Source organism: Centroberyx gerrardi, chromosome 20 (genome assembly GCF_048128805.1).
Source record: "Centroberyx gerrardi isolate f3 chromosome 20, fCenGer3.hap1.cur.20231027, whole genome shotgun sequence".
In the NCBI taxonomy this organism is placed as follows: Eukaryota; Metazoa; Chordata; class Actinopteri; order Beryciformes; family Berycidae; genus Centroberyx; species Centroberyx gerrardi.
In genome coordinates this window covers 15476245-15494007 of record NC_136016.1, presented here as the reverse complement: position 1 = coordinate 15494007, position 17763 = coordinate 15476245, and the positions used below count along the sequence as shown (strand labels likewise).

General features: G+C 40.3%; 1 protein-coding gene across 1 annotated transcript in view; it reads left to right on the top strand.

The window, feature by feature from the left end:
• Nucleotides 1-17763, top strand: part of LOC139910028 (protocadherin-15-like) — a 141370-nt gene that overhangs the window by 12241 nt on the left and 111366 nt on the right. The window contains exons 4-7 of the mRNA XM_071897215.2: nt 8572-8732; nt 10010-10165; nt 14442-14561; nt 15630-15740. Of these exons, the coding sequence (XP_071753316.2) occupies nt 8572-8732; nt 10010-10165; nt 14442-14561; nt 15630-15740 (548 nt within the window). The remainder of the gene's footprint in view (nt 1-8571; nt 8733-10009; nt 10166-14441; nt 14562-15629; nt 15741-17763) is intronic.

The following is a 17763-nucleotide window of genomic DNA, read 5'->3' as shown; positions in this document are numbered from 1 at the left end:
TGCTCCCGGCTGGCTTGTCTCTATCTGTTGATGCTTTAATGCATCGTATTGAGCTAGCCACTCTCTTATTCCTTCCAATTTCACCTTTACCTTTTTTATTTGTTATTACTGAGCAGGCGTGCTCTTTCCCAGCACTGCCACGCTTTAAATCCATGCAGTTACACACATTCACCCCTGTACACCTGCCTGCTGTTGGTCCACTGAACAACTACAGCGGTTTAGGGTTAATACCTCATTCACATATCGGACTTACCGTAAATACGACCTGCCGTTCACAGCAACTTCCAAGTGGTACTTACAAGTCGGACATATGTAAGTAAGTATTGCAGAAGTATGTCAACGCAGGTGGTAAACATACCAAGGAATGCACCGATGTCGGCAGTCTAAGATAATACAAATCCAAATGATCAGTTATAAGCGCATTAACACAATCAACTCTACCAAGAAAAGCGATTAATATCTGCTGCAGTTTGTTGATGGTTGATTTTATATTCAGAAATAAAAAGGATTTTGGATGTGGGTGTTCCAGCGAGTTAAACACATGAATGCTTCCAAGTTGAAATGAGATCCTGTTCTTTTGCTTCTTCCGATAAGATGTGAACGCAACATAAGTGCCTTGCTCAAAGGCACCTCAAGGGCAGAGGCAGGGGAGAGTGTGCCTCATTCACTTTCTTTGTCCAGAAAATGTTATTTTCTAAATGTTTTTTTTCTAAATTATAAACTATTGCAACTCTCCACTAACCCTGTTTTTTTTATCCAATTTAGCATTAACGTGTGAAGTAGCATAGTTTGTTTTAATGCATTATATAGCAATAGGATCATTAGTCTGGCAGATTGGCTGAGGGAGCTGATGTTCACCTTAAGAGATTGTGTGTGCGTGTGTGTGTGTGCGTGTGTGTGTGTGTGTGTGCGTGTGCATCTGTCTATACATGCGCAGATACATGTCTTTATGCACGGCTGTGTCTGCTATTTGTGTTTTTGCATGTGTGTGAATGATTGAGAAAAAACATTGACTTATGTAATTTGTATTCATAAAGTAATACATTTGGTTGTAAAATGGTATTATCCAGTTAATGGAGTGTCTTGCAATAGGATGATTATCCTTGTTGGAGGTTAAAACCTAGGGGAGCTAGAATGTGTGCGCACGTAGTTGTGTGTGTGTGCGCACACTAAGTCTGTCTGCATATATGTGTGTGTATGTGTGTGTGTGTGCCTGCATCTCTTTCGTAATGGTTGTTTCAAGGTTTGTCCATCTGTATATGCACATGTTTATGTGTGTATCTGAATGTACATGTACAAGTATGTGACTGTGTGTGTGTGTGTGTGTGTGTGTCCCTGTTTGTGTGAGAAGTAATCTTCCTAACAGCGCTGTTGAAGAATAATTTGGTATTGGAATGATTTGTATGCATAATGCCATGTATTGCTCTGTGGCTGTGAAATAGTGTTATGGATTTAATAGAGTATCTAGCTTTAGGGTGATTATCTTGGGTTGGTGTTAGCGAAAGGGAGAGAGACAGAGAAAAGAGAGAGAAGAGAGAGAGAGAGAGAGAGAGAGAGAGAGAGAGAGAGAGAGAGAGAGAGAGAGAGAGAGAGAGAGAGAGAGAGAGGCAAGTTAGGTTTTTGCTCAGGGAAATGCAATAAAATAAGATCATATTGAAATGAGAGGTGTGATTTTAATAATATCTAGTAAAAGGGAGATTAGCCTGAGTGGATAGTTGTGTCTCCCTAACACACACACACACACACACACACACACATAGATGGACACACACATTTAGCAAAAAGCCATTTTTTTGCCCGGTGGTCCCTGCTGTTGAGCAGCTGTCCCAATAACACACACACACACACACACACACACACACACACAGCAGTCACATCGCCTTGATGCATTAAATTTATCATTTAGCAGATAATACCAACTACACCAGCATACAAAATTGCATGTAATAGTATACAATCATTTTACCTCACCGCTCCAACATTATTAGCCCACTGCTGTGAATACACTCTGCCTTACTAATCTAGCTTGACCACTGATAATAATGTGTTGAGCCTTAAGCCAAATAAAATTGCTATTGTTGTCATTCCATACATGTACAGCAAAGCCTCCCAGCAGCAAAACACATTAGCTAAAGAAAAACTGTCCTCAAGTTTTTACAGTCACTGTGTTTATATGACTCCAGCTCATATCCTGGCTAAGGTCATACTCGAGTTAAGCTCTTAATATGAATCTTCATATCCTGATCACAAATACCCCTCTGTTTATGAATAAACCAAATATAGCCATGGGAGCAGAACTTATGCAGACTGCAACAATCAATGGTAAACATGTTAACTGTTAACTTCGGGCACACACCTGAGGCTTCCGGCTCGTTTTTATTCCCAGACTTCCCTGACTTCTCCTGAAAAAAATATCAGTTCACCTGGCTTCTCTCACACTGTGCCAGACAAATTGCCCTGTAATTGTTTCACAATGTCCCCCCCAGTAATCATTCAAACAGCCAATAGTCATTTCATCTGGAATGGATGAAGTTATAGTGCTGGTATATTGTAGCAGGGCTGTTATCTGTTTTATTGCCAGCTAGAGAGGTTATCGTTTGGCAAGAGCTAAGACAGTACAACTGGCAGTGAATTGGCTTTGATATTGGGCGTGTTTTTTTTCCTCCTCCCTTTACTTCTTTGTCTCCTGTCTCCTTTCCTTCCTTCCTTTACTACCCTTCCTTACTTCTGAAGACAGGATGACAAAGAAAGGCTATATCTGATCTCATCCAAATTAACAGGTTCATAGTGATGATACTAATGTGATAAATGGTATACACGGTTCTATCTAACTGTGTATATACATGTTTGTCTGTCCTACCCAGTGATGTAGTTGTAATAAACTATAACTATAATAAACAATAATATAGATACTATAGAGAACTATAACCACCAGCATCATAAGGCAACACAACCACCAATATTAATAAAAAACATTCAGAAAAGCTTTAATTTAAGCTTTTCCTCCCTTTAAAAAACACCCTATCCTCACATAACTTACATCAGTTTGTTTTTTTTTGTGTTTTTTTTATAAACATGTTTTATTGGCATTTTAGGAATCGTCACAAAACAGTACAGTGACATGAAATGCACCTATAACATCAGTTTGATACTAGTTATTATGGTGTATACTAAGGATTTCTTTGATTAAAATTTATATCAGCCTAAAAAGGTGGGCAAACTCTATTCCTAAAAATAAAAGGTGTGTAAACTGGGTTTAGGTGGGTTTACCTTCTGTTATATCTCTTCTCCTACCTATCTATTCTCTTTGTGTCTCTCTTTCTTTTTCTCTCTCAGAGCTGGAGAGGCAGGAGTTGGTAGTTGTGATGATTAGCTTTCAGTCCATGGCTTATACCTGCCTGAGACCAGTAGTCACATTCAGTCTAGCTAATGTCCTGTAAAAAACACTATTAACGCACCACCACAATGCTGATTGTCTCTCTATTTTTCCCCCATTTCTTGTTCTTCTTTATTTCCATCACCCTCGCATTCAACCCAATCTTTCTCTCTTTACTCTCTTGTGCTATCATTCTCAGTTTTCTCATTCTCTCTTAATTGATCTCTGTTTCTCCTTCTCTTCCTTGACCTCTTCTTTCTCTCGTCTCTCTCTTGCCACACACACACACACACACACACACGCACAGCTACACATGCTGTTCTGCCTGTATGCTTTAACACGGGTTAATTTAATCAGGTGCTGTTGAGTGCTATATTCAGTCCCATACATAAAGTGAGGTCACTGTGAAAAGAACCGATTTATATTCGATGGTCTATGGAATTAAATTAGATACAGTTACACAACGTGTAGGCGCTATCTCTCTTTCATTATTTTTTTTTCTTTGCCTATACTTGATTTTTACTCATCTAGCAAGAGAATGAAAAAAAGAGACAAGGGGGGAAAAAATTGAAGAGAAATAACCAGAAGATGGGGAGGAATGAAACTTTCTTAATGAATTCCATTTTCGATCCCATTTCTCATATAAAGAAACCAATTTCATTAAATTTCCCCGTTTACTTAACATCAACAAATCACAGCAAGGCATTTGACACGGTTTCCATGGTAGCACAGAAGGCCATGACCCAATTTTATATCTGGCAGATCAGATATAAGACTGTCGTGCATGTGTGTGTGTGTGTGTGTGTGTGTGTGTGTGGAGGGAAAGTATGAGATGTTTTCCAGCATGCACACACACACTCACACATACACGCACACACACACACACACACACACACACACACACACACACACACACAATCCCTTGTTTCTCCTTTAACCTCTCCTTCCTTCCATCTCTTTCACTCTCTGTCTAGCTCTCTCCATCTCATTCTCTCTCTCTCTCTCTCTCTATCTCTCTTCATCTCATTCTCTCTCTCTCTCTCTCAAACACACACATGCACACATATACTGGTTTGTGACCCAGTAGGTTGATTGGCTGTCAGCGAAGCCAGCAGATTAGGACAAGCTGCAGACACGCCACATGCCTGATAACAAGCCAAACTGTGTGTGTGTGTGTGTGTGTGTGTGTGTGTGTGCAGGTGTACCAATCTAAGAGAAGTCAAGAGTTACAGGTCGGCGGATACCAAGTGTAATTCTTTATTCATTTCTGCTCTTTCTCCCCTCTCCAAAATAATTTTGGAAAACACACACACACACACACACACACACACACACACACAGAACCCATAGTTTCTTATGCTGCACACCTGCAACATCACACTAATGGGCCAAAGGGTAACCTTACACACATACATACACACACACACACCCCATAGTTTCTTATTAATAATGCAGTGTGTAGGACCAGGTAATTGGTCCCTCCTGATTTGGCGCAGTACAGTTAAACCGGTTAAAGCCTGTACATGTAGAATATTTACCTCAATATATCATTCTCAAATTAATTTTGATAGTAGAGGATAACAGCTGTAGAAAAATGAGAGTGTCACTGTGTAAATTGGTTTATTCTATGTGTTGCTCTCTATGTGTTTATTCTATTTGTCCCGGGTACAATTTCCCATAAAATGTGCAGGATTGACTTACGGCACAAAGATGGAGCCTCAACCAAAACGGGAAGAGGACTCACTTTGAATTGCTCTGCTTGTTCGTACACAAATAAATAGACAGACAAGTCCAGATGCTGTAAACTCCCCTGGCGCCTAGCTAGGTGTGCAGCATCCAACTGTAAGTTACAGTCCTGGAATAATCAGGATAACCATCATTTACCAATGTATTGTCAAGAAGAATAGACCCACTCTATTATACTGTTATGCTCTGGTAGGTTAGCTGTCTTTCAGTAGTATCGCCTGTTTGCCAAAATGTTTCATTAGCATTGTCCAAACTTATTAAATTCCACACCTGTTAGGCAAAACTGCTTTGCCAGCTCAACCTAGTTGTAACTAAAATATTCGCCAGCAAAAAAACTTTTTTGCACTGTGGTTGCAAAGCTATGACTAACACTGGGCGAGTGATCATTACTTTATGCGGTGAGCAGTATGAGGTGAGCGAGTACTGCTTAACCGATAGACTGACTGACCTGAATTTGGCGAAGTCTTAGTAACTCGTCAAAATGACTTTGTATCTCGTCTGGACAAGTTGTCTGAATGAGATTTAAAAAAAAAGAAAAAGCTGATGATGGCTTCTAGCTGAAACACGTTCGTTTTTGCCCATAATAAATAAGAAGATTAGTGTTCTGTGAGTGCCGGTGTTCTGTTTGTTTTGATCCTTGCCACAATCGTGCACCCGATACAGTATTCAAGATTTGGAGCAGTGCGCACTGCCACTTTTCACTATGAAAAAAAAAAAAAGCACCGTGCCTTTCAGGGCTTCCATACAATGTTCACTTTAATACATAAAAAAAACTACCACCAAAATTGCAGTTCAAATGTCTCTGTTCAAATCCATCAGGTTTTTTTTTTTGCTTTTATTATATCTTTGGTCTGTGTGGGAGTCTTGATATCGAGATACCAATAGAAACTATTGAAAACCCTGTGAAGCTTGGCAGCGGTACTCAGCTTTCATCGACTCTGTCAATCACAGTGATACTGATAAAGTTGGATAGGACATTATTTTGGCTCCCAGACGTCTGTCTGATTCACCTTCTGTCTTCCTTTCTCCCTCTGAAACTTATTTTCTGTGACCCCTCGTCTTTTTCTGCTCCCACTTCAACTTTCACTGGCTCTTTTGTGTTGATTGAGAGATAATGTTCATGGCTTGCCTCAAACCAGACGCTTCAAGCCAAACCATCTCTCTCTCTCTGTTTCTATTTCTCTGTCTTGCTCTCCTCTCTCTGTCTGTGCGTATTTCACTAATATTCATTTATTTTGTATTGCATTTCCAGAAACCTTATTGATGGTGAACATGCAGGTCAACAGAAGACCTCAGGCTCCAGAGTCGCTTTGCTGCGTTAAATAAATCAAGTTTTATTCCATTTGTACAGTCTCGGACTGTCTCACTAAAAAGTTTATTTTTATTTATTTCCAGGAACCTTATTGGTCAAAAACACTCAGATGGAAGCACTCTAGTCATTAGAACTTCTGTTGTGTCCTTTCCAATTCTTCGACTATCTCCCTCCCTCTCTCTCTCTCTCTCTCTCTCCCTCTCTCCCTCTCTCTCTCTCTCTCTCTCTCTCTCTCTCTCTCTCTCTCTCTCTCTCTCTGAAACATTTACTGTATTTTTTGTTCCAATTAGTCTTAACTATTCCAGGTATTTCATGCAAACAGATTAGCTCCCACCCTCTTTCTGTCTCTCTTAATTCAATTTAATTCAATTCCACATGCTTTTTGGTCTCTCTCTCTCTCTCTCTCTCTCGCTTCGTTTCTATCATACTAATAATGATGTTTTGTATTTCCAATGACGTCTTTTATTGAGAACATGAAGATTAACAGAGTAGTGGAAGGTTGCGCTTGGACTATTTCTGTCTGTTTCCATTTCTTTGACTATATTTTGTATTTCCAAGGACCCCACAGGTGGAGGGCATGCAGAAAGGATCAAACCAATTCCCTGTCTGTTTCTATTGAAGTTATTTGAATCATATTCCTTGAACTCTGTTAGTGGAGAACATGTAGCGTGGTAGAGGGTCTTTCTCAAGGGCAGACATTTCATTTCACTGTTGGGGGGGACAATAAACAGAAAAATTTCTCAAGAGCAATTCTTGAAGGGGACACCAAAGGTGCCGCCAAAAGTACTGTTGTATTAAATGTATATAGAGGTCCATTATGAAACATTTCCATAAGCACTTCATTCCTTTCTTATGAAGATTTTATCAAATTGCCATTGATATTACTGGGGTCTTTCTACTTGGCGTTTCGGTGCACTGAAAAATGATCGGATGTCTGTTTTTCTTTTCTCTGCCATTTTAACTGACCTGGCTGGCTGACAAATAGACACACACACACACACACACACACACACACACACACACACACACACACACACACAGCATGCAGGTTATTTACAGTAGTAGATGAGATGCAACACCCATTAACTGAACTAAAGCTAATATATGCCTAATTAGATTTAGTTTTCCCGAAAAAGCAGATCTCTAATGTTTTGCTGTGAATGTGTAAAAGTCCAGAACGCTATGAAGCCTGCCAGAAACTTACTTCAGGGTCTTTTTTAAGAATTAAGTCTTCATTTATTTCCAAAATTATAAACAAAATTACATAGTGGCAGCCATTTTACATGCAGTAAGAAAAAAAGAATATACTTAGAACCTAATTACGTAGGGTAAGTTAATCTTAAATAGCCTATTATATTATAGAAATATTACTGTTACCATCTACAAAAGATAATTTTGGTATGAAAACCCGCATTTTAATTTAACAAAGTATCCTGTATCATAAATACATGTCTGGCATTTGTAACAAACCAAACCGCTTGAAAATTGGTCGAAAATTCAGTGAGTTATGATGATTTTAATTGTGGATAGACCTCCTGCCTCCATACACATACATGCATTAGGAGACGCGGCTCCGTACCAACACGTTGACGCACAAGATTCAACCGCGAGGTAATGGAACAAAATGTAGTCTGGTTACAATTGTGAATGTGTTTTATTCTACTGAGTGGTAGAAGTAAAGAAAAATGTCTGACACATCCTTTGTTTTAAGTTAACCTTTGTGAAGTAGCTTCTTACTGGAGGTCAGCCACCACTGACACACTTCCAGAGATCCTCCACACACACTCGTACCGAGGGCTAATGTGTGTGTGTGTGGGTTCGGGGAGGCAGGTAGGCAGTGGACCAAACCACTGTGAGGCATATGAGAGGGGGGGGGGGGGGGCGCAATCTTTAGAAACTTAAAAACGCATTGTTTTGTGTCTATAATTAGCACAAGTGCTTTCAATGCATATTATTATATTATTTAAAATTATATAATTATGTTTACAATGATATATTGAGGGGGACAACTCTCTGTTTTTCCCAGGAAGGGGGGGTCCGGACCCCTCTGTCCCCCCCGTAATTTCCGCCCATGGTCTTTCTAGGTTTCTCTCTCTAGCTGTTTGACTAATAAAGTTATTTTTAATTGTATTTGCAGGAACCCTGTTGGTGGAGAACATGCAGATTAACGGCGTGGCGCAGGGTCCGGACCGTACCATCTCTCTGTCTCTAAGGGAGAACAACGACTACTGGGTGATCCTCGACCCCTCCAAACAGGCCCTGTACCTCAACAGCACCGGACGGGTTCTGGACAGAGATGTAAGACAACTGCACCATTTTATTCCAGTCAAGTCTGTGCTGCTCTGTTTTGTTCTGGTCTTTTTTCCTCTGATTTTTCTGCCCTGTTTGTTTTTTATGTTACTCTCATTTGCTCTATATTGTTCTGTTTTGTTCTGGTCTTCTCTGTTTTTTTAATTTATTGGACTCTAGTTTGGCTAGCCTAGTCTACTCAGCCTAGTCTAGCTTATGCTCAATTTACTTAAAGTCCCCATGAAATGAACTCCCATTACTTTTACTATCATTAGTATCATTCATGGTGACCTCATGCTGCACTAGTAGGTGTAAATAAAAATTTCTAACCAATAAAACCATCAGATTTTTGACCAATCCCGCCCCTCTGCACCCCTCCCATCAAATAAAATTGCCTTTCTCTCCCTGACTCATATTCCATTGGTTTACAATTTTGAATGATCCTTGACTGCGTTATGTCCCGCCCCAACATCCTGTTTCAACAGCATCAAATCAAGGAAGTGAAGATGCCATTTCATGGGGTCTTTAAATGTGCTATAGATTTTTAAACATAATTATGCCATTGTCAAATTATGGTAAACAAATGAGACCATGGTCAAGATGGTTGGTAGCCTTTATCTCACACCAGTGGAGTTGTTAATTCTAGTGTTTCTCAAAATTATCATTTCCCTGTTGCATCCTGTCACAAAAGAGAATGTTGCTGCTACTTTGCTTCATTGGTCAAAGGTTTTCTCTTTCACTTTGCTGAAGAGGATAATCATGGTGAAAGCGTTATTTCCATCGGCCTTTCACTTGCTGCACCATTGTGAGAAACTGAAAGCTTTAGCTCTGTTTGTGCTGGAAGAACAGCGGGCCCCTTCCTGTTTTGTGCCGTAAAGCAATCCAGCAGATTTCTCCCGAAATCTGACCCGGTGTCACACAATGTAAAATTCAGCAATTGAGGCTAATAATTAATAAATAATTGAGGCTGCCAGTCTTCTCGACAATGGTCTTGTTTGTTCACGGTAATTGGTAATGATTTATTGATGCTAAAATGCAGTAGCACCTTCAGCACTTAGTTTTTGCAAAAATTTTAATTTTGTTGTCAGTTTTATTTAATGGAGTAAGACGAGACTAACTGCTCTCTCTCTCTCTCTCTCTCTCTCTCTCTCTCTCTCTCTCTCTCTCTCTCTCTCTCTCTGTCTCTCTCTCTCCTCTCTATCTATTTATCTATCTATCTACCTATCTATCTACCTATCTATCTATCTATCTATCTATCTATCTGTCTATCTATCTATCTCCTCCAGCCCCCCTCGTACATTCAGTCCATTGTTGTTCAGGTGCAGTGTACCAACGAGCTGATCGGCACGGTGATTTTGCACGAGGTCCGCATCGTTGTCCGAGACCGCAACGACAACGCCCCACGCTTCCAGCACCCAACATACTACGTCGCCATCAATGAGGTAAAGCACACACACACACACACACACACACACACACACTTTGTCTCTTTCTCTCTCTCACACAGACACCTTTTCTAAAACACCCTGAGTAGCGGAGTCAAAGAATTTCATAAAACTCACTGTGGTGGAAATACTTTACTGTCCTTCACCTAATTTAGGAGCCATTTATTTCGCTCACTCTGCAGCACCGCTGTCTAACACGCTGGCAGGTACAGGACTCATGGGTTTGAGACCGGAGACCATGGGAGGAGGCTTTAGTCCAGGCAGGCATGAATAACACTTGTATCAGTTGTACCGCACAAGAGCTTTTCCCGTGTTGCGCAATGGGTCAAGTCTGGCACTGACAATGCCAAGGTTACAGCCTCCGTGTCCAATGCACCTACACTCAAAAATACATGCTGCACTGCATACTGCAATGCGCTTCAGATAAAATCTTCCATCAAATAGCATTATACATGGCGTTTTGCTGTCAGCCTATGGTTGAAGGGCAGCGCTGTAAGTAGGGAAAAGCAGAGAGTTTTTGGGCAGCCGTGGAAAGGATCTAAATCTGTTATTCTAAAGCTAAAATAGTCTTTAAGCTGCCATTCCCACAGTTAGTGAGCCGTCCGCAGTCCGGGGAAGCAGGGTTTAACTAGAAGAGGTTCAGACTTAAACTGGACAAGCATTCATGTAGCCCGCTGCCAGCACACGCCTCTAGGCAGACCTGGTACAATATCTCATTATATAGTCTTCCACAGCCTGTCCGACTCAATCCCTCTGTCTCTTTCTTAACCTCTCTCTGTCTCTCTCTCTCTCCCTCTCTCTCTCTCTCTCTCTCTCTCTCTCTCTCTCTCTCTCTCTCTCTCTCTCTCTCTTTCGGCCATTCATTTTCCTTTTCTCCGTGTTTGTAACTTTCCCCCTTTTTGCCCTCTCTCCCCTTCTCCTCCCCCCCTTCACCACGTCTTCTTTCTTCCAGCTCTCCATTTCTCTCATTTCGTTACCTCTCCATTTCTCAACCTCCCACCTTTCCTCTGCCACCCTCTCTATTTCTCTCGGTCTCTATTTTCCCCCCCTCTCTCTCCTCCATCTCCCTCTCTCTTTATCACCCCCCCTCCAACTCTTGAGTTTCTCATTACTTCTACTAAAATAATTCGCTCCGTTCACCTGAACGACTACCGTACAATTTAGGAGATGCATCGTAAAAACTCTGAAATATGATTCCTCTGCCGGGCCGAGGCAAGCGTGGACAGTTTGGTGGTAATAATTTAAAAATGAGAGTACATTTATTCAGGTGGGGGTAATAATTCAAAAGCAGGACTAGATTTATTCAGATTTGAGTGCAAATCTGCTCATTAGGTAGACAGCTATTGTCTAATTCCCTCCCGTCACCCCCAGAACTGTAACCAACTTATGCAGTCAGTTTAATAGCGAGAGACAGATCCAAGGTTACTTCCTGCTTTATCTGCGCTGAACTTGCTTTTGGTTGTCTTCTTCTAACAATAAATGAGAGCGAGAAAGTGAGAGGCAGAGAAGAAGAGAGAGAGACAGATAGATAAAGACACACAGACAAACGGTGTCGTTATTTATAAGAACATCTAGAACACATTTCATGAGTTTGTTGTGGACAATTTCTGGTACGAACAAGCTGATCCTCGTGGCTCATTTGAGAGTTGGCACCGGTTCCTTGGTGTGGAATAGATTCATGAGATGGAAAAGTGGCAAAGTGACAGGCAGGAATAACCCAAGTTGTGGTAAATCACGTAACAAACCGAATGGTATTATGCTCATCGATCAAACAAGTAGCATGAGTTACAATAATGGAATCAAATCATATTTCATTGGCTGTGTATATTGTGTATCATACTGGATTTATCAGTAAAGTTGGGAAAAAGGTAGAAAACTCATCATCCTCTTAGCCAGTTCACACCAGTCTCTGTCTCAGTCTTTCACCGCCTTTCCATTCATTCATTCCTTCTGTTTTCCTTCTGCCCTTGTTTCTCACTGTCAACACACTGTTCCAAACACTTCTGTTCCCTCCCAACTTGACATCACTGAAAACTACTTTATCCTCATGGATCAATCCCTGCTCAAAACATTGGTATCTGCTCAACTAATTTAACGTGTTAATGAAACCGCGTAATATCATGAATTAGGTGTCATTTTTGCATCAAAGGGGTTTTGATTTTGGCAATATCTTTAGTGATAAGCGACCATTACTGAGGTGTTTTTGCACCGCACTTCCCCCAGATCACAATCGAACAGTGTGGCCAGTACTGTAACGTCTTTCTCTTTGGAATTCCTGTTGATGAAGTTTGAGTTTCTGTAGGTTGGCGCTCTTTTCTTTGCCTGTTCAGCCATGGTGGCTATCGCTGCTCATGCTAACTACCCAGTTCTTCTTCTATTTATTCTAAACAACCTGCTGTTGCTGCTGCCGGAAACATGTAAAAGCTTTCATGAACTGGGTATAGGTTGAATCACTGTTGTGTTATGTCAGTCAGTGATAGAGAGCAGCAAAACGGACATTTATTTAAGTGACTTTAATTAACTAAACTAAACCCGGGGTATACCTATAGTAGAAAGCAGGGCTAATAACACCCAAATTCATCCTGTCAATATATCCACCAAACATACAAAACAACTCCCAAACCTGACATTCACCCGGCACATCCTTTCCTATCTTGACTTCTGCAGAAAATTATCAAGACTTGTATCACATTAGAGGGAGAAGCCCTCCTGACAAGCACCCCATATAGGTTTGCGCATTGCCCAAGTGATAATCTACCTTTATCTAAAACTTTTATTAGAGGTGCATTGATGTGTAACGAATATTCACATGTTAATCACAGAAGCAGCGGGAGAGAGAGAGAGGGAAGAAGAAGAGAGAGCGGGGGTTGAGTCGTGTGTGTGTGTGTGTGAGAGAGAGAGAGAGAGAAAGAGGGAGAGAAAGAGAGAGAGAGAGGGAGAGATTTAGTGTTTGCATGTGAAAGACCTAGAGAGAGACAGAGGGAGAAAAAAAACGCAGATAAAGAGAGGCACAGACAGAATCAAGATTAGACGAAACTTTAATCATTACCATGGGGAAATTGGGTCGTTGCAGCAGCAAATTGCGATAAATACAGTAAAGAAACGTAGATTAAAAACAGAAGAATAGAATGTCAACAAGAATATAAAGCTGGGGCGTCTTGTGGCTCATGTTGGCACGAACCATGTAACCGTCCTGGGTTGGAATCCAGCCTGGGACCTTTGTCGCATGCCAACCAACCCTCTCTCTCTCTCTCTCTCTCTAAATCTTTGTCTCTCTTCACTGTGAACTATCAAATAAAGGCAAAAATGCTGCAAAACAATCTGAAAAAAACAAACAACAAGAAACACATGCATAAGGGTGTCATGGTGGCCCAGGTGGCTAAAGCCGGACGCACTGCGCGACTTAGCTGTGCCAGTTTTTCAGATCTGACACAAAGTATTCCCTAGATGACACTACACACACTGTACAAACATCAAGCAATGCACAGTCTAGCTAGTTATTTTGATTGGACTTCATTATTTAGATTTTATAATTTATCTCCAACTCTCTGCAGAACAGACAACCCATGCTGCGCACATCTCTCCAACCGTTCCCTCAAATTTGGCATCTAGCCCTCTTTTGTTTTTGTTTTTTTTGTTTTTTCAGCACAGATGAGTGAACATAAAGCGCTGCAAGCTGCTTCTCCTTCTCAAGCTGCATTTTAGCACAATAAGGTGAAACTCAAAGTCACATTCTGCGTTTCGTTTTGGTGAGAGACAGTTGGGAATCGAGATCTCTCATGACCAAATCCAAGTGGAGAATTTTTTAAAGTGTGATCCCCCCCATCTGTCACAATGTGCCAGTGTGTGCACCATTGTGTTGGCGAGACAAAAAACTACAGGGAAGAAGGTTGTTTAATGTGGGCGGTAAAGAGATTTTAGGTGTTTGACAGTCGTGTAGTGTGCGCCTGGCTTAAGAAGTATGCCATTTACCCACACTGTCCTGGGTTTGAATGTGTGTGTGTGTGTGTGTGTTTGTTTGGACTGCTCTCTATAGCGTGGGATGACAGTGCAATTGATATTACAGCTTGTTGAAGAACGTCTATTCAATGCCCACATCCTTCACACCCAGACACACACACACACACACACACACACACAAAGACAGAATATTTCAGTATGTTTAGGAAATGCTAATCCCATGTCAGACTGTGACTTGTAAATTCTAGACTGATTTCACACTGGAAGGCGATGGGATTTGAATTCTTACACCCTGTCCTTGCCGTGTTTCCAGCTGACGCCGATAGGAACCACTATCTTCTCTGGTTTCTCGGGGAACAACGGGGCGATGGACATTGACGACGGACCCAACGGACAGATAGAGTACACCATCCAGTACAACCCTAATGACCCGGTAGGTCATCCATCTGAACACTGGACTGTTCCTAGCCCGACTTAGCCAGGTTATACAGACTAGATATGTCATGTTGTGTGGGTCTCAGTTGGGTGTGGTAAAGTGTGGCATTAAGTCCAAATTTGATCTTATAGTATTTATCATGATAAATAAAGAGCAAAGATCAAGCAAAAATCACTCAAAATTCACTCAGAAGCCAGATTAAAAAAAAAAAAAAAAAGTTCACATGTCTAGAAAATTAAGCATATTGACCAAATAATGATATCTTGTCAGTCCTTGCTTTACTTTGTCCCCGGTTTAGTTGAACTAAGCATGTTTGGACGTTTTGGTGGCAGATGATATTAGATACAGGGGCTTTAGCTCAGGGTTTAGTGAACTGACACTCCTGTTTTGCACCAATTATATCAAAAGCATTTGACCTGGTTAACAGATGGACCACTTAGTATTGAGCCGTATGTTAACTCTGGCCATGCATTGTTCAAACATTAGTTAATTATGGCTGATGATTGTCTCTTTTACTTCATGAGATCAGACATGGCATACTCTCTTTAATCTTCTCTCATGCTCTCTATTCTCTCTGTTCAATTCAAGAAGCTTTATTGGTATGACAGGATCATTCTTACATTGCCAAAGCATACAGGATTTGTAGTCCTTAAGCATCTGTATGAATATGTGTACTACAAATAATTTGAGCCCAGTTAAAATGTAAATCTCTCCTCTTTCTCCACTTCTATCTCTGTTGCTTCCTCTCTCCTCTTTCTCAGTTCATCTCTCTTCTTCTCCCTTGTCCTTACCTCATTATTCTTTAGCTGTGTATACTGTATGTACGCTGATGAAGGAATACTACTACTACTGCAATTACTTTTACTATTACTACTACTAGAACTACTTTTACTGCTATGGCTGCTACTACTATACCACTGCTTTTACTTGTGTTACCTTGTGTGGAAACTCTGGCATAAGTATAAAACGAACTGCTAAATCACTCAAAGATTAAGTGACTCATTGTGTGTGTGTATGTGTGTGTGTGTGTGTGTGTGTGTGTGTGTGTGTGTGTGTGTGTTCCAGACGGCCAACAGAACCTTTGACATCCCCCTGACGCTGTTTGGCTCCGTGATTCTCAGAGAAAGACTCAACTATGAGGATATAACACGATACCTGGTCATCATACAGGCTAATGTGAGTTTGTTTGTGTGTGTATCTTTGTGTGTGTGTGTGTGTGTGTGTTTGTGCACGCATATGTGTGGGTATCAAAGACAAACTCAGTCCGACCCAGTGACCAAAGCCCAGTCTGTTGGCATAAATGTGAAAATGAGGTTTTTCGAAGTCGATTTTTTGGAAGCGTAAGGTTTTCATCTGAAAGCAGTGATATGTTAGAAGAAAACAAAAGCCCTCCCACTTGAGTAGGAGTATAGTTTATAGCCTAGAGTGTTGTTATTTTTATGTAAATTTGTATTATCATGGTAATATTACTGTTACACAGGCTTGCGCTATTTCTGCTCTGTGGAGTGGGCCTTAAGGGAATGAAGTCTTTCCTTTATTATCACTAATGGCTTTGTTAATATGATTGTTATGTTCCTTTTATTTCACGGCACTTTGTACCCTTTATTTAGAAAGTGATCTACAAATATAGTTATTATCACTTAACACACAAAACAGATTCAGATTCAGTGGGGAAGAGCGGTTAGAAGCTTGAAGGATATACAGTTGAGACACTGGTGAGAAAATGGTTTAAGCTGCTGATTATGCCATTAAGGTTTTTGTTGTGACAGGAAATCCTTTCTTACAAAAGCTTTATTTCTCTGCAAAGTACACTGGTAAATATTCATATGTCTCAAGGCCCATTTACTCTGAAAGCATTATTAAAACCCAGCTGTACACAGAAAGATTAATGTGTTTCTGACTACTCAGAACTCTGACATAGTCATTGTTCATCTGAATGTAGTAATGAGTGTTTTGAGTGTCTGTGAATTTGTGGAATATTAATTCTCAGTAAAGAGTCTTAGAGAGCATGTATAACCAAGAAAAAAAGGCAAAAAAAAAAAAAAAGTAACACATTTGGAATGAGATTGACTTTTTCAGTGGGGCATGTCAGGAAAAATAAAGCAGTAATTGATTTTGCCATGTACAATTTAAGTATATTCACATATAATCTTAAAGAATTTGACTAGTGAATGGAAAATATGCTGTTTTTCCAACTTTCATACTTCATTGTAACTCAAAGTACAGGTCTGTTTAATTTCAGTGTTTACACCTATTACAAACACAAACAAATATTTTACAGCTATAAATACAAGTAAAACCAGTCAGGAAAAATGTAAAGCTCATTTACTACTGTCTATGTCTAGTTTACATTTCCCCCAATCATTTTGCAACACATGCTGCATATAATTAGATTTTTTTATATTTACTCCTTTTTCAGTGTTTTTAAAATACAAACTTTACAGTGTCAAATTTAGCTTGAAATTAACTGTTGTCGCGGCTAACAAAGACCCCAAATAAGAAGACATGGATGTGAGAATAAAGTTGTAAGGCAACATGTTTTTGAGAGATTATTTCTTCTTAATGTGTGACTTCCATTTCTCCCTGTGGGTGTCGGGCTATTGACAGTAAGCACAGCACAATGGAACACACACGTTGATATGAAAACACTCAACTTGGGCACAATTAAATAACGATAGAACAGAAACTCTGACAAAACCAAATAAAGGCATCATCCTCACTGTGATGGATCATCTACTAGCTCGGGTAATTTTCAATTCTGCAGAAGTTTTTTCATATTGTACAATAATTTCAGCAAATGGTTTCTTAGAATAAAGAATAAAGAAATAGCTCGCTCACCTCCAAACTCTTCTTGTTGCCTTCAGGGTGCAGACTCCTGTGAACGTGTTTCAGCACTAAGACTTCATCACACACGCTGATGAAGGCTTTGTGCTGAGACGCATTCGTTTCTTAGCTTGCTGCTGTGGTACAATAAACTTTTGTAATTCAGTTTGTTGTGCAGACGGACATCACTCCTTTTTTCAATCAGCAAATGATTTCTTCTCAAGGAGGTTCAGAAAATGAGTCCTGGTATCTCCAACTATGCTGACTGTGTGCAGACAAACCAGGAAGAATCTAAAGGAGAGGTCAACCTAGACGATTGGCACAAAAAAAAAATCCTTTATCCTTTAAGACTTTCTTGTGAATCGGTTGCCGCCAT